At 33.3% G+C, this 22,820-nt stretch overlaps 1 protein-coding gene across 1 annotated transcript; it reads right to left on the bottom strand.

The window, feature by feature from the left end:
- Positions 1-20,614: 20,614 nt before the first annotated feature.
- On the bottom strand, positions 20,615-22,360 carry LOC132030978 (ethylene-responsive transcription factor TINY-like). The gene is made up of 2 exons (XM_059420788.1): positions 21,382-22,360; positions 20,615-21,084 (listed from the first exon to the last, which is right to left on the bottom strand). Exons 1-2 carry the CDS (start codon positions 21,979-21,981, stop codon positions 20,824-20,826), a joined length of 861 nt encoding a protein of 286 aa, XP_059276771.1. The 5' UTR covers positions 21,982-22,360; the 3' UTR covers positions 20,615-20,823.
- Positions 22,361-22,820: the final 460 nt, after the last annotated feature.

Genomic DNA, 22,820 nt, shown 5'->3' with positions numbered 1-22,820 from the left:
AAAACTTGGCCAAACACCTCATTTTTTTAAAATAAGCATTTATTGAAAAAAATAAGCACTTTTGAGAAAAAACAAGCTTGGCCAAACATGCTATATATAGACTGCTCTTATTTGTTTACTGCAATTGCCTTCTTTAGGAGTAATATTTCTGCATTTAATGTTTCTGAGTTTCCAAAAAAAAAGTTAGATAATTTTATAATACAGTGATTGATATCCACACGCAAGGTTCTATGATCAGGATCTAGTGCTTTGACTTCATACTTCATAGAGGAATGCAATCTAACTAATTGAATAAAACAATTGTTTCAAAGCTTAAGCTCAAAATTTATAATTGAAAAAACCGTGGGGAAAAAAAAAGAAAAAGAAAAATAGTGATGAATATCTGGAATTTAACTAGTCAGAAAGAGACACAAACATGAGGGAAGTAATTAAGGTTGTTGCAGTGACTTCATGTCACAGCTGTGTTCTGATGGGGTTAGAGGGGGCCGGGGGAGCACATTACCTCATGCAATAGGTAAATATAACATAATTGTGTAAAATTTCTTTATATTGTTGGAGTATATAAGTTAAACTCTTAAAAATATGATAATTACCTGGGATAATCAGTAATTTAAATTGATTCACAATCACTGGTCAATGTACTTTTCTCTCATGCCTTTTTTTGTTCATAGTTCATATTCTGGTGTTGTAGGCATAGAAGAACCACACCAATCCATTCCAAACTTAACATGGTTAAACGCTACTATAATGACGATACTGTAGCCAGAGGCGGATCTAGAGTTTTTAAAACATGCGTACACTATTAAAGAAAGGTGAAAAAAATATGCATTAAGTGGGAAATGATCCTTGTTCCACTATATAAGTAAATAACTCATCTTTCAACCAAGTGCACCACTAAACCTTTTTGTAGCATTGGTGCTCGGAAGTAATATTTGATCAATTCTAGAAATATGTACATGAATTATCTAATTTTGCGAAAAGACCATGAATTCACATGCACCATAAAATGTATAGTAATTCCCTCCTAACTATAAGGGAGATCTTGCAAGAAAATAGCTCGACGTCGGGATGATAAAAAGCTAACACCTATCACTCTTATTATTTTTTCCAATATAAAAACGAAAAATTAAAAGCTCGTCTTATTAAAAACTCTAATTGTGACATCATCTTTCTTTCATTTCTAACCTGAAACACACTCTTTTTGTAGAGATAAACACGCTTTCACATCTTCTAAGCTAGAAGGGCAGTTAAATGCAATAAATAAATATAGTGAAATTAAGGAGAACGAAATCGTCAAATTTAGTAGGCTAGATTCGGAGAATATATGGCAAGATAATTTAGTATAGGAATGAAATAAATGTAGCATTTGTTCTAAGGTTCTTTATTCTTTTAATTAAATTGAACTTTATAATAGTAGACGATGTTGAGAGTTTGACACTGTACTTTTCTATCTCATCTTTCCTAGTTAGTCAAACTTGTAATGTCATTTTAAAAGCTTTATCAAAAATATCTTGCGCATTTCAAGCCAACATGGTCATTTTCCTAACAAATAAAGGCTTACAATTTATTTGGGTAAAATTGCGTTTTTTGTCCCTTAAATCGTCACAGATTATAATTTTAGTCTTTGTGATATCTAACTAAATACATTTAACCTTCAATTATTTGAAATATGCTCTTTCAATCTCTCTTATTTTGAAACTTCATATATTTAATGAACTTTTAACGATATACATCATCTAATATACCCATAGTTTATGTTAAGCTTGTACATCTATTTTATATTTGAGGATACATAATACAGTTCAAAAGATCATCTAAATGTTACATATTTCCTATATAAAAGGAGCAAAGAAAATTATTTTTAATAATTGAAGGTTAAATATACTAATTAGTCATATATACTCCTTCCGTTCACTTTTACTTGTCCACTTTTGACTTTGCACGCTCCTTAAATATTAATAAATGAAGTATGTATGTTACTAAAATACCCATGTTTATTGGTGTCTAGTTTCGTTGAACTTGAAGAATGATTTGGAAATGAGTAATTAATGTTAAGGGTAAATAAGAATTTTTTTTTTTGTCTTTCCTTGATATGCTAAAATGAACAAGTAAATAAAAATCTATTTTTAGTATAATGGAGAAGTTAAAAATGAACGGAGGGAGTATATTACAAGGACAATAGAATTTAGCATTAATTGGAGTCCGGAACCAAAATGACCCCAAAAAAGTGTTTTTGAACCAAAATACCCCAACAACAAAAAAATGTTACAAAACTGCCTTTAGCGCAGTAAATTACTGCGCTAAAGCACTTAACTGTGACGGCACCGTTAAGTGCTTTAGCGCAAGGGTCTTTTTTTTTTTTTCTTTTTTTTTTTTGGTTAACCCCTCTTTCATTACACTTTTTAACGTACTTTGACCATAGATTAATCATGCTTCGGGACCCCGAAACTTCAATATTTTATATAGAACCCTACTTATTTTTGTGCGATTAATAAGGTAGGCTCAATACATCAAGGATAAGAAAATCTTCGGATTGCCGTTTTAGTGGTTGAAAAGTGCTCGAACGCCATTTTTGTTTGAAGGTTTGGTGTCATTAGCTTTAAGTTATTTATGAATATTTAAACTTGTTCATTAATAATAAACCAAAACTAGCAAAAATACAATCATCAAAAAAAAAAAAAAAAAAAAAAAAACTTAAATACATTCATCAATTCATGCCCTTGAGTTGATGAAAAACTAAACATACTAATATTCTTCAAAATAACAACATCATCATAAATTAAACTTAAAACTAAAATCACAACATTCTTAATCATCATCAGAATAGAAGTCCTCAATATCGTCCTCGAAAAAAATATTGGCGGTTTCTTAAGACACATCTTTTTTCAGTAGATGTTAGTTCTCTACTCTATTGATGATGCTTGTTCTTCGGCCAACTTTAGCATGTAAAATCTACATCGTCTTGCCAGCATTCTGTTGTTTTCTTTTCTAATCCTTTGTACGGCAAGCTCGCAAGTTTCTGGACCTACTCGAGGCATGGTTATGGAGTACCTTGTTGGGATTGGAGCGTTGAGATTTTCCAAGTCACGAACAAGACGTTCTGATTCGGCAAGCCGATGTGACCATTCTCGGAATAAACCGCAATAATATTCTCGCGGATCTGAATATTTCACATTGCAGAAATCATCATTACGCTCTACAAGAAGGTGGGGATTTAGCTCGTCTAGTTTGAAATCACTGGTATCACTCGAAAAACTGCTATGATTTGAACTCTCATCATCACAGCTATTTGGTTCTTTTGGAAGGAGTAAAGACCAAGTTGAGTTTCTACTACTTGACATTGAATATGTTGTAGTCTAATAACAAAAGAAAGTGCTACTTATATAGTTGAAAACCCCCATGTACTCCTAGTTGTTGGGGGGGGGGGGGGGGGGTCTTTATGACCCTACCTACTTACTTTATATAAAAAAATATTAATCTTCATCGGACATCTCACAGTCCGAATCCCACTTGGATCTAAATCTTGTGCTACCATGTACACCATATTCTACCCTAAGGTAACGTATTTGCATCCGATTGTTCTCTTCGCGAAAACGGTTAAGAGCAAAATTAAACTCTTGTGGAGTTCCACGAGGCATTGACATAGCACGTTTTTTTGGGCGTTTAAGCCTCGACGCTAACTTTTGCTCCAGTGCTGCAGCCTCCCTAACACGCAATTCCACTCCTCTGTCATCATATTGTTGTAACGTTGGTTGTATCTCTCGTTCGGGTTGTTCGAGTATTCAAAATCTTCACCCAATTCCCATGTCCTACCCATTGCGTCGAATATGTTTTCTGGAGAGAATGATATAACACGACTAATATCTCTAAATTGGTCAAAAAATGACATAGTAACTCAATTTTGTGTGGTTGGTAACTATTCGTCTAATTACGTTATATAACACTTGCTGCATGAAACCCAAAGTTTGATTCGAATTATGACGTTTTTCTATATGACAGCTGAGGTGACAACATAGTGCAGTGGTATAGCGCGGAAAATAATTTAAGTCGAATAACGCGATAATTTAATACGTTTATACATATATACATTTCTTTGCGCTATACTTAACGCGACATAGCGCGATTAATTCATGCATTATGTACCACTCCGTACTTAATTTAATTTGACGTAACACTGCAAGACACACTAATTGCATGCATGCGTTGGTTTATTCAAACTTCAAATCTTATTAATACAGATTTTGAATGAGAGAAAAATTTCTAAGTTTCATCCAATTTTTAATACAAATTCTATGTTTCATCCAGCTTTTGCATTTTGTATTCCTCCTAAATTAGTCAAAAAATGGAAGATGTTCCAAAAATTAGAGTTTCTTTATTCTGGGACAAACAAGTTATATTCGAGGAAAATAATTTGCGCTATGATTCTCCTCCAAAATACCATGTTAAGTTTCCACTTGACTTAAAATTCTCAAAACTACTCCAAGCCTTGTATAATAGACTACAAGTTAGTAGGAGTGATTTTAATTTAAATATAATTGGAAGATATCCAATGTCATATACGCCGCAAGGTGTAACTAGTTATGGACAGTGGTACATTCAAGACGATGGTTCTTTGACGGATTATTTAAAGGCTCCTTATGATTATAGGCAATGCATAACTTTAGACATCCTTGAAATGTACATGGAGAAGGTCCCCATTAATCGACTTGAATTCATGGCTAGGGCTCTTCGGGAAGCCCGAAATAGACCTCGTCGGGAAGCCCTATCTAGAATTCGGGCCAAAGTCACTCAAGCGGAACCTACTTATGAACACAATTACCCTGACATGATACTTATGAAGGTATTTTGACGAGCCAAATGCCTCTAGATAGTTTAAGTCAGCAATTTGATGGGCAGTGGTAAATATTCATTTTTTACATTATTATTATTATTGTGTAGTTGCACTTGAATGCTACTAATGATGTCGATTATATTATTTAGGGGTTATACACCTGATATGGATCATATCGGACAGTCCTCTCAATCGGGATGGATGAATCAGGTTGGAACATCCTCAACCTATCCAACTACTCAAAACGATGGTCCTTCCTCAAGTTTCGGTGCAGTTGATTACTATCGGTACGTCTATTTTTTTTTAACATCAATAGTATTATTTGATGTGTAGTAGTTAAAATACTCTACTTTCTTATGTAGGGAGAATGTGGTGGTTGCACCAAATTATAGGCAAAGACCTGCTATGGATGGTCCAGATTATTCGAATTATATAGTGACATCATCGAGCGATATTAAGGAAATACCTAATGCGGAGGAAAGTGACGATGAAGAAAGTGAGGATGAGGTTGAGGTTGGAACTAATCCTTAATATCAAGTAGAACTGTTGCAAGACATGATGAACAGTCCAGCACACCAGGAGGAATTGAATTCACAGCAACCATTTGAATAGCAAGAGTCGATCTCGGTTCAGCCGCAAAGCCAATTTCAACAGCAAGAGTTGACCCCGGTTCAGTGGCATTCCGATGAGATCCCCTATCTTGATCATCTTCAAGATCGCCCAGATGCCTTTGTCTTTACTAGGGATGATGATCATATTCGGCGAAGTTTGTGGAAAGAGCCAGTGGATCTTTTAAAACAAAAGGGGCGTATTGAAAAAGACATGATTTTCAACTCGAAAAAATCATTGCAAAGGGATGTTAAGATTTATTGCATCCAGGGGATGAGGGAGTTTAAAGTTTGCGATTCCACACAAAAACTTTTGCGATTGGTTTGCAAGCGAAAATATCAAGGCTGCGAATGGATGCTCCGTGGTAAGGAAACTGCTAAAAAGATGTGGACTATTTCAAAGTTCTACACAAAGCACACTTGTGATATGGGTGACCTCCCAGATGATCATTGCAATCTAGATACCAATATGATTGCTCGTGTGTTAGTTGGCGACATTGAAAAAATCCAAGGTATCCCCTTCGCCTAAGTTTATTTTATTTTTTATGTTAATATGATGTTCCTCGTTGCTATATGCTGATATTTCAACTTATTCAGGTTCCCTATTAAAGATTATATTACAGCCATTCTGAAAGTATATAGCGAAACTGTTAGTAAGAGGAAGACGTATCTTGGGCGTAGGCGTGTACATGAGATAGTCTACGGCAATTGGGAGGGCTCTTTCAAGAAGTTGACGAGATACATGGCGGCTCTACAACACTTCAATCATGGTACTGTTGTTGAATGGAAGCTCAAATCGAAGCCTGGTATGCCCGGTAATATTTTTGAGTTTGTGTTTTGGGCATTCAAACCATGCATTGATGGTTTTGCTCATTGTCAGCCTGTAATATCAATAGATGGAACACATGTGTACGGGGTATATGACATAAAGCTATTAATTGCAGTTGAAATGGATGCAAATGGAGCTATATTCCCTCTAGCTTTTGCAATTGCAGCTAATGAGAGCATTAGTACGTGAGGTATGTTTTTGGACTACTTAAGGCAACACGTTATTAAGGATTGCATAGGAATATCTGTGATCTCAGATAGAAATGCTGGCATATTGCACAATATGTTTAATTTGCAGGGGTGGCAGCCACCCTTTGCCTACCATCGTTATTGTTTAAGGCATTTGAAGGCAAACTTCCAAAAGGCATATCGAAGCCCAGTACTTTGCAATTAGATGTGGGCGGCTGCAACAACGCATCAGGAGAAGAAGTTTGACCTGCAAATGGACATTATTAGGCGGGTGAATGAGGAAGCCTTCTACTGGTTGAATGCAATTGATAAAGACAAATGGACATTACACCAAGATGAAGGTAGGCGATGGGGTATGCTGACAACAAACAGCTCTGAGTCATTCAATGGCTTGTTGAAATCTGCACAGGGACTACCCGTCACCGCAATGGTGAGAATGACTTTTAAGCAGACTGTGGAGTGGTTCATCAATAGATCAAAAGAGGCCAAAGTACATGTAGTAGAAGGTCTAAGATGGATGCCAAAACCGTCAAAACTGTTCGAGCACCACAAATTTAAGGCTCAGCAACATGACCGGATGGAGTACAACTCTGCAGAGCGCATATTTGAACTCACAACAAGTGTGCACCAAGGTAAAGGAGGTAACGTCCACATAATTTGTGAGATTCCAAGAACATGCACATGCTGCAAGTGGCAATCATATCACATGCCATGTTCTCATGCCTTCAAGTGTTTTATTGCAATGGGAAAGAACGTCTCCCCGTACATAGCTGAGGAATATACAGTTGAAAATTATACAAAAACGTATGCTAAAAGGTTCTACCCACTTGGTAGTGAGAGTTATTGGCCACCGGATTCATTTTCAATGGTTGCAAATAAAGCATTTATCCATAAATTCAAAAAGAAAGCATACTCCCATATTCATAATGAAATAGATGTTCCTCTAGGGAGATACATTCGAAAATGCTTATTTTGCAATTATGTTGGTCATGATAAGCACAAGTGGTCAAACTACATCTCGCAATACCTCTTGTTACATAACGAATTGATGTGGTCAAATAATATATGAACTACATAACTCGCCGATTTATGGATGAAATCAAATATGCAGGTGGTAGGAAAAAATCAATATACTTCTAATGTCGTGGATCAGATCTAAAGAATGGTGGTGGAACATCTTTGGTGTCAAGGTAATAGATGAATAGTCATCGACTTCGGAAAGAGCATGGTGGTAGATCTAGTGGTGGTGGAACATCTTGCAGTGATGGCTAGCGGTGGTGGCGGAAGATCGACTCAAAGGCATTAATTGATGAATGTTTTTTAAGTTTTTTTCTTTCTTTAATGATTGTATTTTAAAAAGTTTGGGTTTCTTATTAATGAACAAGTTTAAGTATTTTCATATTGTTATGAATGATGCAATTTAATTATTTTGAGATTGGTATGAATGCTGCAATTTTGACTAAAAAATAGTACACTTAAATCTAAACCCTAAATCATAAAGAACTTAAAGCTAATGACACCAAGCCTTCAAACAAAAATGGCGTTCGAGCACTTTTCAACCACTAAAACGGCAATCCGAAGATTTTCTTATCCTTGATGTATTGAGCCTACCTTATCAATCGCACAAAAATAAGTAGGGTTTTATATAAAATATTGAAGTTTCGGGGTCCCGAAGCATGATTAATCTATGGTCAAAGTACGTTAAAAAGTGAAATGAAAGAGGGTTTAACCAAAAGAAAAAAGAAAAAAAACAAGGACCCTTTAGCGCAGTATTTTACTGCGCTAAAGACAGTTTTGTAACATTTTTTTGTTGTTGGGTGTTTTGGTTCAAAAACACTTTTTTGGGGTCATTTTGGTTCCGGACTCCATCAAATTGAGGGACCAAGATTACTAGTATCCCAATATATTATCACCGAAGGGTGTGATGCACGTAAGGATCCTTTACCATTCGAATTCTGAGAATGAAATATTACTTTTCGGTAGAGAGTGATATTCCCTCCGTCCCATATTAGTTGGCTACATTACTAAAAATATTTATACCAAAATACTTGTTCATTTACAAAATCAAGATACAATTAATTAATTTTTTCCTATTTTATCCTTGACATTAATTTTTTTTTTCAAAGTAATCAATATTAATTAGAGTGTAATTTATTGGAGAGAGATAAGGATAATCTAATAAAAATACATTTTCATTTATAATTTCTTAAAGGGTGTGTAAATGAGAAAGTGACCAACTAATATGGAACGGAGGGAGTAAAATCCCCATAGTGGCATTTATGTGAATCCCAATTACTTGGATTAGTAGAGGACGCTAAATGGTTGAAGAAAAAATTACTTAGAGTCTAGCTGTTAGATAATACTATCTTACTGGAAAAATAATTTCAGTTTTTGGTTAAAAATTACAGTGCTATCATTGCATTGCTAGTTAAAAATTGAATAAATGGATTTTTCTTTTTCATGCATTTATCCTCAGTCCCATGTTCAATATTCCACGTAAACCATTTTACAAAATTAAAATAATCTTTGTCCAACAAAGTAGAAGAAGAACAAAATAAAAAATAAAAATCATGAACCTGCTGGAATAAATAATTCATACTGTTAGGTGAATACATACCTCAACTTTAAATGGACATGTCCCTCATGTGAAAATTATTTTCGATAGTTTATTATATTCTGTTTCGATTGATCATTTATTAGTAGTCCCTGAAAATATTTCAACTACCAAGCATGATTCATAAATATGGGCATGCACGTAATAAGTTTATGATTCATCTATGGTTCATAAACTTAAGCATTTTCCTTAACGACCATGATCTTGATGTATGGGCATGCACGTATTAAATTAACACACAATGCCAAAAATATCTTTAAATATAAAATATACCTTATATTAAGTACCATAGGAGTGGCAGAGCCACGTAGATTGAAGAGTGACCTGGTTAATTGAATACATTTCATCGAAAATAATACCGTTTATAACAAATTTTATTGTAATAAGTTTATGATTCATCTATGGTTCATAAACTTAAGCATTTTCCTTAACGACCATGAATGTATGGGCAAATTTTATCTTTAAATATAAAATATACTTTATATTAAGTACCATAGGAGTAGCGTAGCCACATAGATTGAAGAGTGTAATTGAATACATTTCAGGTCAAATTTTAATACATAGGTCAAAAATCACTTTATATATTTAATTTTGAATACCTTTAGTGAAAGTTTGACTTCACGATTGATAACATAGTAACAATTTTTTTTTGTTGCTTAAACAGGCTTTATTAAGGATTCTTAAATTATTATTTCATTTCTATGCCCGAATAAAGACTCAACTATGACTTGAAATCCTAACCACCATCAAATAATCCTTATCTAGTAATTGCTAATTTATTTTTTCATTTAAGTTATTTGTATTGGCGAATCTTATTATAAGAACTATTTTAGTGACAAAATCTTATAAACCAATTTTGTTAATGTACTTCCCCACCAGCAATAATTAAGTATACTCTGACGTTAAACCGCATGCATAACTGTTACTTATTAATTATTTTCATTTAATAATTTGATTAAGATTTGGCAGTTAAGATTTGTTATGAATATTGTGTTTTGTGAAGTAGTAGAGTAGTTGAAGGATTCGGCTTGTCAAACAGCTTAGAGAAGTCCTTTTTGGTCTTTTACTTAAGGGAAAAGGGTCAAATATACCCCTCTACTTTAATTTATTGGCTAACTTTGCCCTCCGTTAGCCAAAGTAGTCAAATATACCCCTCCCGTTAAAAGTTGGGGCCAAATATACCCCTACCGTTAGGAAAGTTTCAGAAATACCCCTCATTTCTAACATATTTCCACATAAACAAGTCACGTCATTGGGTGACATGGACGCTACATGGCATTTAACTTATTCTATGTGGTGCCTACGTGGCAATTTTTTTAAAAACAGTCTGGAAAATTGATTTTTTCTAAAAACAAATCTGTTAAAAATGGCTTTTATTAAAAATTTGAATGTTTTTGGATATAAAACCCGCTTCTTAAAAAAGAATATTTTGAATTTTTTTATTAAAAAAATCTGGAAAATGATTTTTTTAAAAATCAATTTTTCAGATTTTTTAAAATTAATCCAGATTTAAAAAAAAATAAAAATAGGACACTTTTTTTTTTAAAAAAATACTTTACAGTTTTCCAGATTAAAAAAAAAAATTGTCACGTAGGCACCACATAGAATAAGTTAAATGACATGTGGCGTCCATGTCACCCAATTCCAATTACTAGACTTGTTTATGTTGAAATATGTTAGAATTGAAAGGTATTTTTGAAACTTTGCTAACGGTAGGGCCCAACTTGTAACGGGAGGGGTATATTTGATTACTTTGGCTAACGGGGGACAAAGTTACCCAATAAACTAAAGTAAATGAGTATATTTGACCCTTTTCCCTTTACTTAATAAACAACTTTAATTTATGGCAAGTCCAACTCCTCAAACATAATTATAAATAACCATATAATAAAAGTAGTAATTTCAGCAAGGGAAGTTCACCGAGAAATGGTATCAAAGTTCTATTAGTTGCTATTTCTTAAATTTTATCCATGCATGAGAGATTGAGTTATGAGTACGTAACTCATTTAGTTACTGGATTAGCAACTAAATATATATATAATAAAATTTTATATAAATATAAGGTAGAAGGTCTAAGTTCAAGTTATTGAATTCGTGTGAACTCGTATTTAATACTGTATAACTTTGCTTCTCTACCTCTTTCTTTTTGGTCTGAATAGTAGAAGAGTAGAAACTACTCAGTAGTAATTAATTCTACCTTACAATGAGCTAGCGATCAGAATTATGGTCTGATGTGTTATGGAATAGAAAAAGCAGAAGATAAAATCGAAGAGAGAAAGAATGAAAACTTTTTGTATTGATTCTTGCAGTGTTTTTTGCACTGAAATTAAGAGACTACATCACTATTTATATAGAGAGCTAAAAGAAATAAAATAAAGGAAATATGCTATTTTCCTTATAGATACTAAACTAACAGGAAACTAAATATATTATGTAATTAATATAGATCCTAGACTTAGAAGGAAAATAAATTTTCTAGAATATTCCTAGATTAAAAGTAAAGTAAATATTCTATCATTATGTAAATCATAACATAGAAAGAATGTAAATTTTAATATAATGATACTATAAAATCAAAATAAAATATCAAACAAGATTGCCCAGACCCAAAAATACATATGTCAAGGAGCATTCGAGAGAGAGCAAATATGTAGATTAATTGTAGTCTAGAATACATAGTCTAAAAAAGAAAAGAAAATGTATAGGATGAGAAAAAACTGCTCCACGAGGATGATCGGCCAAACTTATGTAATAATTTATAAGAAAAAAAAAACAACTTGCCATGAGTGCAATTGTCTTTTCCCTCTCAAAGAAAATTTGTCATATGTTTTAGTTTTTAGTTGGGTTGCGGTTTTAGTTGATGAATATTTTAGGGATATAATGATTATATTTATTTAACTAAGAGGATTTCTTCCCTAAAGACAATAAAACTAAAGCAATTAAGAGGTTCCATGTGTTCCCTACTTTCTATAACAAAATTAAATCGAGCGAGAAATGTCATCAAAGACATTCGATCATGAAAGAGATCTTAATTAAATATGATGGAAATGAATTTTCCAATATCTTTTTCAATTATGGGCTATTTATTATTCACTTTATTTGGCACTCCTTTGTTTGTTTTTATTTTTTTATTTTTTTTATGTTTCAAGAAGTTTGACACCTAATTTAGAAAAGATTCATTATATATTTTTCAATTTATCCGTAATGATATATTTTTATAATCACATAATAACAGATATGTTTAAAACCACAAATCTTAAAAATACTTTTTGTATGTGTCAAAATGCTTTCTTGTGTTTTTAATTAAACTTCATACTCCCTCCGTCCCAAATTAAATGTGATCACCTTAGCAAAAATCATGACCATTAAAAAATCAATAGCAATGTGGAGTTTACTAAACTAACCCCATTATTATTATTTTTTTTTTTTTTTTTTTTGAGAATTGAACAATATTAAAGAGGACTACTTCTAGAAATGCTAGAAACAATCTTGTGTGGCAGGGAAAATCTCTGTGACCCGAAGTTCTTATCCAAAAGGCAGTCCGATTTTGACAAGATTGGACTAAAGCAAGAACGACAACTTTCAATCACAGCGACGGAACAGAGTTTGCAATTAAACGGTTTCCTCCTGATGAGAATATTCTTACATGCAACATTGATGCTTCTTTTGATTTTGCTTCGGGAGTAGCAGGAGTCGGTATGCTAGTTCGAGATTCTCATGGAAACTTCATAAGAGGTTGCTCTAGTCGATTAGATAGGCCACATGACTCACTCATGGCCGAGGCTTTGGGTGTTCGAGAAGCACTAAGCTGGCTAAAGAATCACTTTATATCAACACCTATTATTGCGGAGATTGACAGCCATTTGATTAAACAAGCGTTGGAGAAATCTTGCGGCAACAACTCTTATTTTGATGTTATGATTCATGATTGTAAAGCACTCATGTGTGACTTTACTTCTATTTCTTTGTCTTTTGTCAAAAGATTAGCGAACCAGTGTGCCCATCTGTTAGCTCGGGCTTCGGGTTCTATGTCTGATGTTATGGAGTGGATACTAGATCCCCCTATCTTTGATTCATGATGTACTCAATTTTGATTTGATTAGTAATTAATCAGAATGTCATTTTCTAAAAAAAAAAAAGAAGAAGAAGAAGAAGGAAAGAATAGAGGACTACTTCTTTAATGCGAAGGGCGTCGTTGGAAACACATGTCAATTTTCGTCTTGAATTCCTAAGATGACACCTATTTTGGGACAAACTTTTTTGCTAAGGCGACACTTATTTTGTGATGGAGGGAGTATTAGTTAAACATATCATACAAAATGGAACAAGTTAATACTTTCTCTATCCAATTTATGTGGCATACTTTCTTTTTCAGTATTGCTAAAAAAAGAATCACATTTTTATATTTAAAATTAATTTAATTTTAAAATTCTTCTTCTATCCTTTATAAAATAATCTATAGTGAAATGAATGTTTAGAACTTATTATGGACAATAAACTTCAAAAATATGTTTTTTTTTAAAAAAAAAAAAATGGGACGAAGGGAGTATTATTTTGACAATACGGAAGCAGAGTAGGAAAAGCCAAGTGGCATGGCCAATATTTGACTGAATAATTTTTCTCTTAGAAGTTATATGTGCTCAGAGGCGGATCTAGGATTTGAAGGTAGTGGGTGCCTGATAAGTCGTGGATTTTAGGGCTTTTTACATCCACTATTTATAGTTTTTGAGTAAGTTTTTTAAGTGTTTGTTCGTGTTTTCGTTTGTTTTCATGAGTTTTCAGGTTTTGTGAGTCGAGAACAAAAGAGGGACAAAATGGAACAAAAATAGCAAAAGAGCATGAAGTTGCGGTGAATATGCGGCACCGCAAAGTGGACTTGCGGCTGTATCTTTTGCCCAGGGAAATGACAGCAAGCTGAGAAAAGATCATCAACTTGCGACGAGAATGCGGAACCGCAACTTCGGAGTTGCGATCGCATGTTGGAGGTTCGAACACCCAGTGAGCCAAGCTACATGCCTAAAGTTGCGAAGCAGATGCGGCACCGCAAACTCAAGTTGCGGCCGCATCTTCAGAAGGACTGAGAAGAATTGCTGAGCGTTCTGCGGTCGCAAACTCAAGTTGCACCACAAACTTGGATTGTAAGTCATATATTTGTCCGAAATTTGACTTTTTGTCCTCCCTCTATAAATACTTTTACCTAGTGCTCTGTGCATATTATTGAATATTCTCCACTTTTCACTTTTCAGTTGTCTTTTAGCATAGAGAAAGCTTTGAATATCATTTTTGTGGAAGCTTTTAAGAAGATTCTCCATCTTTTTGTCATCTTTTCATTAACAGTACTATTGTAAGCTCCATGAATATTCTCTTTGCTACTACTTTATATTTAATGAGTATGAGTAGCTAAATCACTTAGCTAAGGTTGTGAGACCAAATGTGTTAGTTATGTGATTGGGTTTTTGCATTCAACTTCCATTTATGTGTGATGATGTTTTTCTATTTACTCTTCACTCTTTAATGTCATTTAATGGTGTACAACATTATTTGTGCCTATTTACTTTTTCTTTTGATACAATTTGAATTGGGGAAAAACACCATTTCAATACTAAAACGCGGAATTAAAGGATAACAAGAAATGGGGATGAGAATTGAAGAAAAAGGGATGAGAAATAGAGGATAAAAGCAAGATCCAATGAATAATGAACCTATGAGCAAACCTAAGTATATGAAACCTAGACCCTCTCAATTTGATTCAATTCAAAGAACCTATACTATTTGAAATTAAGGCAAAGGAAATTCAATTGAATCCACAAATGAATAACCCTTCATGAAATCAATGGAAATCGGTTCAAAACTAATAATGGAATCCACCATTAACTATTACTAATCTAAAGCTAATCCTAGCTAAACAAGCTAATCCTAGCTAAACAAACTATTTGTCCAAAAGAGTATTCTCAATTCATCATAATCTAAGTAAATGAAATGTCTAAGTCTAGTATTTATACTCCTAGACCAAAGAAGACTAAGTTATTACAAAAATGTCATTAATGAGGCAAGGGCTTTGTTTGGCTAGTCTTCTTAGTGTACTCTTCAATTCAAGGATTGACCTTCAATGGCCAAACACGTCCCTCATTGCATAGATGGCCCTCTAATCAACCTTGCATGCATGGCCTTTTTGCAAGCATAACCCTTCTTGCGCAAAGTAGCCACTTGCACAAATAGCCCTTTGCGCAAATAGCCATCTTCCGGCCTTGAATCACCCAAGCTTGCAATTGTAGCCACTTTAAGAGGCAAGCCTAGACTCTTGGTTTCTTGACTTCTTCCTCCATGCTATCTTCCATAGCTTGAAGGCCCTCAAATGACTCCCTTTAAGTGCTTCCATAGCTTCATTCTCCATGAACATGGCTTCTAAAGCTTGAAAGTCCTTGTCTCCGCTTCTAGCACAAGTTCTTGTATAAAATTGAGCACTTGAGCCATTCTGGATCGTATCACCTTTGCTTGAGAAAGAAAGGGGAAGTTACGAAAAGAGTAAATAACAAGGATTTGAGGCTTATAAACTCATCTAATAACTTGAGCTAGAAATAGGAGAGTTACTTGAGATAAAATGGGTGTTCATATTTTCCACATTCTAAGGCTTGAGAAAGCTTAGTAATGATCTTTATCAATTCGGTTGAGAACTTTTGATAAGCATTTGTATTCCATATTTAATTACATCTACGCATATAAAGGAGTTGGATTAATACTCAGTTGCATTACTTTCCATTACCACAACTTTAGAGCCTTTAATAATTGTTAATCAAAAACCAAGCATTCTCTTACCAATGATCATGACAAATATTAAATCCAAACTTTTTGTACATTCCCGTCCCTAGAAATATTGACTATTAGTCAAACGTTACACTTAACGAGTTTATTTCTTCATTGTATTCTCTGTGGGATTCGACCCCAACCTTGTTGGGTTCTATATTTGACAACGACCGCTTACTCCTATTTCTTAAGGTGTAATTTGGGTGTATTAGTGCCACAACTTTCTTCAATGTCATCTTGTTAGGAATGTGTATTTGGGTCGGTCCATCTCTTTTGAGTTTTCGGGTCAACTTAATAGGCCATTTTTTATTTGCAAATATGAAAATTACATCTAAAATCAAGAAACGAACATAATTAGCATCTTAAATAAGGAATCATACCCATTAATAACAGAAGTAAAATCAATATTTTCACCAAGGAAATTACATATTTTATGTATATTAAAAAATGAACTTGCACAAGTAAAATAACATCTTCAATAAGGGAATTACACCAATCAAAATAAGAAAAATAATAGAAAAACTCTTCAATAGGTAAATTACACCCTATAAGTAAATATAGAATTAGATAAACTATAAGTTTTCAAAAATAAATCATAAATTTCATGTTTTTTTCTAAGCAATGCTTATGAAATTTCCATCACAATTTAAGTAGTAAAGTGATACATTCCCTCCGTCCATTTTTATTTATCCACTATACTAAAATAGATGTCGACTTTTACTTGTAAGTTGTATAGTTTGAAAACCCAAGACATAATTTACCATTTTATACATATTTCACCCTTATTATTAAGTACTCCAATTCATTTCTCATTTTATTTATTGCTTATTAAAAGTGTCTCAAGTCAAATATAGACAAGTAAACATGGTCGGAGGGAGTAACCACCAAAAGAAATTATAAAAAAATTGAATTTTGATCACAATCCAAAATTCTTCCCAAGTTTTTCGATTTAAATACTCACATATTTGAGATTAACAGAAATGCTTAATTTAAGGGATTTTGAAATTTCTATTTTGTGTGTTCTCACTAAACATCACAGATAAAATAATAGTATAGAGAAAAGAAAATATCAAAAATAAAAAGATAAATAGAAAATTGGGAGAGCTGAAAAGGGAAATGACTGATACAAAGGAACTAAAAAGCACAAAGAAAAACATGAGTCAAAAAATGTTTAAGATAAATTCAAACTTGTGTCTACCAATCATGATACCTTTGTCTAATTTGCGACTGGGAGTGATAAGATCAAGTATTTAATCTAGTTTAAGCAAATTACAACATAAATATATAAAATATTTATCAATCGAGGGAGTGCCATGCCAGCCCCACCTAAAGGATGGATCCGCCCCTGTTAATGTGCTAAAATTCTTTCTTTCATAAATTCCATCCGAGCTAAACGCTATAGAAGTCTTTTTATATTATATAAAAGCTTTTTTTTTAAAAAAAAAAATGATTAATCTAAATTTGGAAGGTGGGGAGAAAAAACCAAGTGGCATGGGGAATAGGTGGTGAGAGAATGGTAGAGATGAGTCTGATAGCTGGATCAAAGCTGTTAATATTATTATATATGATATGATAAGCAAAAGGAATTGAATGAGTGAGTTGTCAGCGTCAGTAGTCGTATAAGTCTTTAATATATAGTAAAATATGCTTTGTCTCTTTTGAATGAAAGCAACAACTTTGGCTTTGGTAACAAAGTAAAAAAGTGAACAATCTGACTTGATGGGCTACTTCACTTCAACATCATCGATATCACTTGGGAAAATATTCACGCACGTAGGTAGATGATAATCCTAATAATAATAATAATTAGTATAATTTTTACTAGTATGATCAAACCAACTCAAGCGACTTTAATTAGCATGAATTTTATGAATCTAAGTGAAACTCACATTATAAGTTCATCGTTTAACGACCATTAAAATACTAAAAATAGGTTAACCAAGTAATTAACATTCTTTCTTCTATATTAATATCTTTATTTATTTTTTGCTATTTCAGTTAAACGGTCACTCCAGTCAGATAGTGACTTATTCAGTCACTTTTTAATTATGTATCATCTGATTTTTTAACCAATCGTGTTAATTAACTAAAACCCTTTTATCCTAACCAATACACAACTCGTAAGATCCCTTCACAATTGGGGTCTGGGGAGGGTAGAATGTACCCAGACATTGCCCCTATCTTTGTGGGGTGGAAAGATTATTTCCGATAGAATTTCGGCTAGAAGAAAAAGTGATCAATGCGTAAGATCCCTTCATATGCTAAATAAATAATGGCCAAAAGCCACTTTTCGGCTTGAGTGACATTTTGATGAAAAAGCAAAAGATAAGCAATTTTTTACATATAAAAAAGAATAACGTTGTTCACCTATTTTCAATAATTTTGTGAACATTTAAGTAATAACTCATCTTATGGATATATTAGACTTTAGAAGTTTAACTTTTATCATATAAATTCTTTTGAGCCGAGAGTCTAGCTTCTCTATCCCACAAAGAGAAGATTAAGGTCTGCACTGCGTACATTCTACTTCACTTATGCGATTACACCTATAGAAACTATCTTTAACTCCAATAAATACCCTTCTATCATATATCACCTATATTGTATCTTTCATTTTAACCATTTTATTTTAGTTCAATATGTTATATTTTCATCTACCATATGTTCTCTAAGAACATAACTTGTATATATAGCCACATGTTGTGGGTGTTCTTCTCATAATAATAACTTGTAAGAAATTTCTTCATGTGTGGCAGAAGTTTCCTAACAAGAAATAGTAAGTAGTATTTCATAGAACATAAATGGAGAATATCGAAGGGAGCATAGCAACGCGTTTTAAGGTGAACCACAATATGATTAAAGCATCTGTCACCTTTATAGCACAGTATTTGTCTCTCCATTTTAATTAGGACCCCATGTCCCCATTTATATGGTACGAAATAATATCCACCATGAATAACTCAGATACTTTTTTATTTTTCACTCGATATGATATTTATTTTGGAATTCCGATTAATTAAATTTACGTACGTAAGTTTCATTAGAGAGAGGAGTACATCCTGTCTGGACTTTTCTATTCACAAGATTCAAATACTAGTTCTCTGATTAAGGATAAATGGTCCATGAATCTTTTGTAATTTTTTGTCTCTTATCTAGTGTCCGGCAAAAGAAAAATATTGTTAAAAATTGTAGTGGAATGATAAGTACTCACAAGATTCAAATATCAATTCTCTGATTAAGGATAAATGGTTCAAGAATTTTTATTTTTATTTTTCGTCTCCCATCCGCGGATCGACAAGAGAAAACCATTGGTAAAAATATGATGAATCGGAACGATAAGTACTCCATAATTTTTAATCAGATATCTCGAGTTCAAATCGTGAAATAAAAATCTTCTTTAATAAAAAATACATTTTACTCTAGAAGTGAGACTTTTGCGCGTATCCGAATTAATTGGCTTATTCCAACTAATAAAGAGTAAAATGGTACGACATGGAGTTAGTTCAAGCATCTGCCTCCACAATTTGGTATTTACGTCTACAAATTGACTGATCCTAAATTAATCACCACGCTACTTGAATATAATTTGGGGTGTGACCACTTACTGTCAAACGTACTGATTAGTATTATTAATTATAACACGCGTCAACTAAAATAATATTGATCTGTTCTTCATTTCAATATTTAAAGGATTGACTTAGAGTTTAGTTTACGAAAACAACCACAAATCAACAGCAGGAAGAGAAGAACGACGAGTGTTCTCCAAATCTCTTGAAGATAATTATTTTTTAGACAAAAAGTTACAATTTAAAAGTTAACACGACTTGAAATTTCGTCAACCAAACGAAAAGGTTAAAGTGATGATTCGCTGTTACCATATAATCATATAATGTAGGTACTCCTAATACTTTTAAACAAGTGTTTTCCAACTACTGATTTTCTAAAATATTTACAAGATTAAATTACTTATGAAAGATTATATATAAATTATTTCAAATATTTTCTTAAAGCCTAAATAAGCAATGCAAGAGTATATACGATCTTTCGGAAAAATCTTAGATCAAATATTTACAATCAAACAAGCGAGCGGAAATGCGATTTTTCTTAAGGAATTAAAAAGTATAAAGAAGTAAATACACGAATAAACTAAGGGGGACAACATCTACTATGTATACATAAAAAATAATTTTAATCTTTTATATATAGTGTAATTGTTCGCCGAAGGGGTTCGGATCTCCCTCGGCCCAACCTAGCTCCGGCCCTGCAAACAAGTATCAGCATGATGTTTTCTTTATTTTTGTTGGGGGAATTATTCGGCAAATTATATCAACAGAAGAAAAGAATAAATTTTGAATTTTTTGTTCACACTTAAATTTTAACCGAAGAAAAAAAGGATTTGCTACCACAGCCATGTCATCAAAGCATTATAAATACAAAATAGATAAAATTTCCCAATTACGGAAATGCTAATTGTATTTGCATCTAGCTACGATGAACATTAATCAGTATCGCAATAATGATAGTAACAAATGTGCTATATAACACCTACACAGTTACACCTATCGTGTGAAACTTTTTTACCCTATCAGTATATACAGTCTAAATCCATAAAATAACTTACTTCAAATTCGATAATTCTAAATATCCTTTCCACATTAGATGATTAGAGAAAAAGAGAGAGAAGGGGAGAAAAATCAAAGATATTATCAAAATAAAAATTAAAAATTAAAAACAAAGAGATTATCCAATAGTCTTTTTCACCATATCATAAAGAATATCAATAGCTGTAAAATGCCATAGCAAACTGGCAAAAAGTACTGCTTGAGATGCAAGAAACGTATAAAGTTCATCCCTTTGATCTATAGTATACCTAAATCAAAGCAAAAGTATAAACTAATTAAAATAAAAATAAGATTAGCAAAAAAGAAAAGAACACACCATTTTTTATTCTAATGTTGCCATAAAAAACTCTCAAAACTGCTTGATACCACAGCTTCTAATCCTGTAAATCCCATACTACTAATATTATTCTCTTCACCAAAAAAATATTCACAATTTCCATAGTCCCACCATCCATCTGACTCGAACAAACTCAGCACTTCCTGAGTTGACTCAACTGAGTCGTAACTAGTACCGAGTCTTGGTAGCTCCACTATCTCGCTCAGCTCCTCCTGCTGCGGCGCTGCAGTAACCTGCGGCCCCGTCAACTCCTCGTCACATGACGAGGTAATGCCCGAAATTAACGACAACGACGGATAGCGTCGCAAAGATAGGAGTAAGGTCACAGACATCTTTGCTCTCTCTTCTGATCGACCAGCTATATTGTTGTTGTCCTTGTTTGTTGACAATAAGGAAATGTCTGACGATGAGGATGACGGCCCCACAAAAGTAGGAGTAAGGTCTGCATACATTTTATTCTCTTCATACCCCACATGTGGAACTACACTGAGCATGTTATTGTTGTTCTTGTCTGTCGACGATGAGGATGACGTCATCGATTCCGCTGCCTCTGGCTGCAGTGTCGACTCCTCGTCGCCGTGGGACGAGGTAATGCCCGAAACCAACGACGACGATGATGACGTCATCGACACGTCTGGCGAAGATTCCGATGAGTTTGGGATGAGATGTTCCATATGAGCAGCTTTAACAGCAGCAGCTTGAACGTCACGTGGGGAGCACGTGACAGGTCTTGGCAATAAATCAGCAAATTGTGGGAAATTAAGTATAGCTGAGTTTCCTTTAATAGACATAGCAGCAACGTCGTGTGCACGCGCCGCCATTTCGGGCGTGGCGAAAGTGCCTAACCAAATACGAGATTTCTTCTTTGGTTCACGAATTTCAGACACCCATTTACCCCACGCGCGTTTTCTAACGCCAACGTAAGATGGATGTTTCCCATCATTACTATTAGTTTTGCCACTATTTTTCTTGCAATTTACTATATTGCCATCATCGTTGTTTTCTTCTTGTTCATCTCCACGACATCTTTTGAGTCGATTTTTTGAGTTGCTTTGTGGAAGTGGATGATGAAGAATAACAGATGAAGGTGAACATGAAGAGTTGCACATAGATTCAGTTTCTGAATAATTTGGTAGCTCTAAAGACATTGTTAATGTATGAAAAATGCCTTTTCTTGAAGTTTTCTTCCACTTGTTTTTGCTCTGTGTTTTGTAGGCAGTTGTAGTAACTTCAACAAACGCTGATACGCAGTGTAGTTGTTGTAAATTATAAAGATGTGTGTTTATACAGAGATGTTGAGAAATGATGAAGTACTATTTTTTTAGTGAAGAGAAGAGATCAGAGAGAGAGAATTGGTTTTTTTTGTAAGTGAAGGCTGGTTTATATATAGTAAGAGCTGGGACAGAGCTGCAAGAGAGAGTTTTTTTCTTGAAATATATATTTTTAGGTTGTAATATAGCTGTAATGTACTACTCCGTATATTGGAAACAAGTGTGAATGTGTTCGCAGACTTGTTTCCAATATTATGCTTATTGTTATAGGTAAAATATTGTTACGGTAAAATATATTATGTGATCGATTAGAAAGAAAATTTAACTATGTTGCTATAATGAGTGACTGCTATAAGTATGACTATACTTATATTGTCAAAAGTAACATTAAATAGTGATACTTCTGCTCTATGTTAAGTGTTTATTTAAGATTTTAAGTTATGTTCATTGTATAGTTTTACAGGCGATAGCAAGTTACTTATAGTTTTTATCAGATTACTAATTATTAATAATTTTTATAAAAATAATTTTAAGTTGTATGCCTAATGTACAAACAGTATAAAAATTATTTATACTATTGGTGTACTTTAACCTTTTATATAGATGAGTATCTTTATTTCTTCAGATTACCAACTAATGTTTGCATATAGAAATAGTTGCAATCAACTTTTATTTGATGGTGTAACCTTCTATATATATACCATCATCATATACAG

Source organism: Lycium ferocissimum, chromosome 9 (genome assembly GCF_029784015.1).
Source record: "Lycium ferocissimum isolate CSIRO_LF1 chromosome 9, AGI_CSIRO_Lferr_CH_V1, whole genome shotgun sequence".
Lineage (NCBI taxonomy): Eukaryota > Viridiplantae > Streptophyta > Magnoliopsida > Solanales > Solanaceae > Lycium > Lycium ferocissimum.
This window is presented reverse-complemented; position numbering and strand designations above follow the sequence as displayed.

What these genes read in the sequence shown, in the direction of transcription:
- LOC132030978 (XM_059420788.1), bottom strand. Translation starts at nt 21,981, where the DNA reads ATGTCTTTAGAGCTACCAAATTATTCAGAAACTGAATCTATGTGCAAC. An exon ending in AGTCGACACTGCAGCCAGAG is followed by an intron (nt 21,085 to 21,381) that starts GCAGCGGAATCG and finishes TCATGTGACGAG; the next exon opens with GAGTTGACGGGGCCGCAGGT.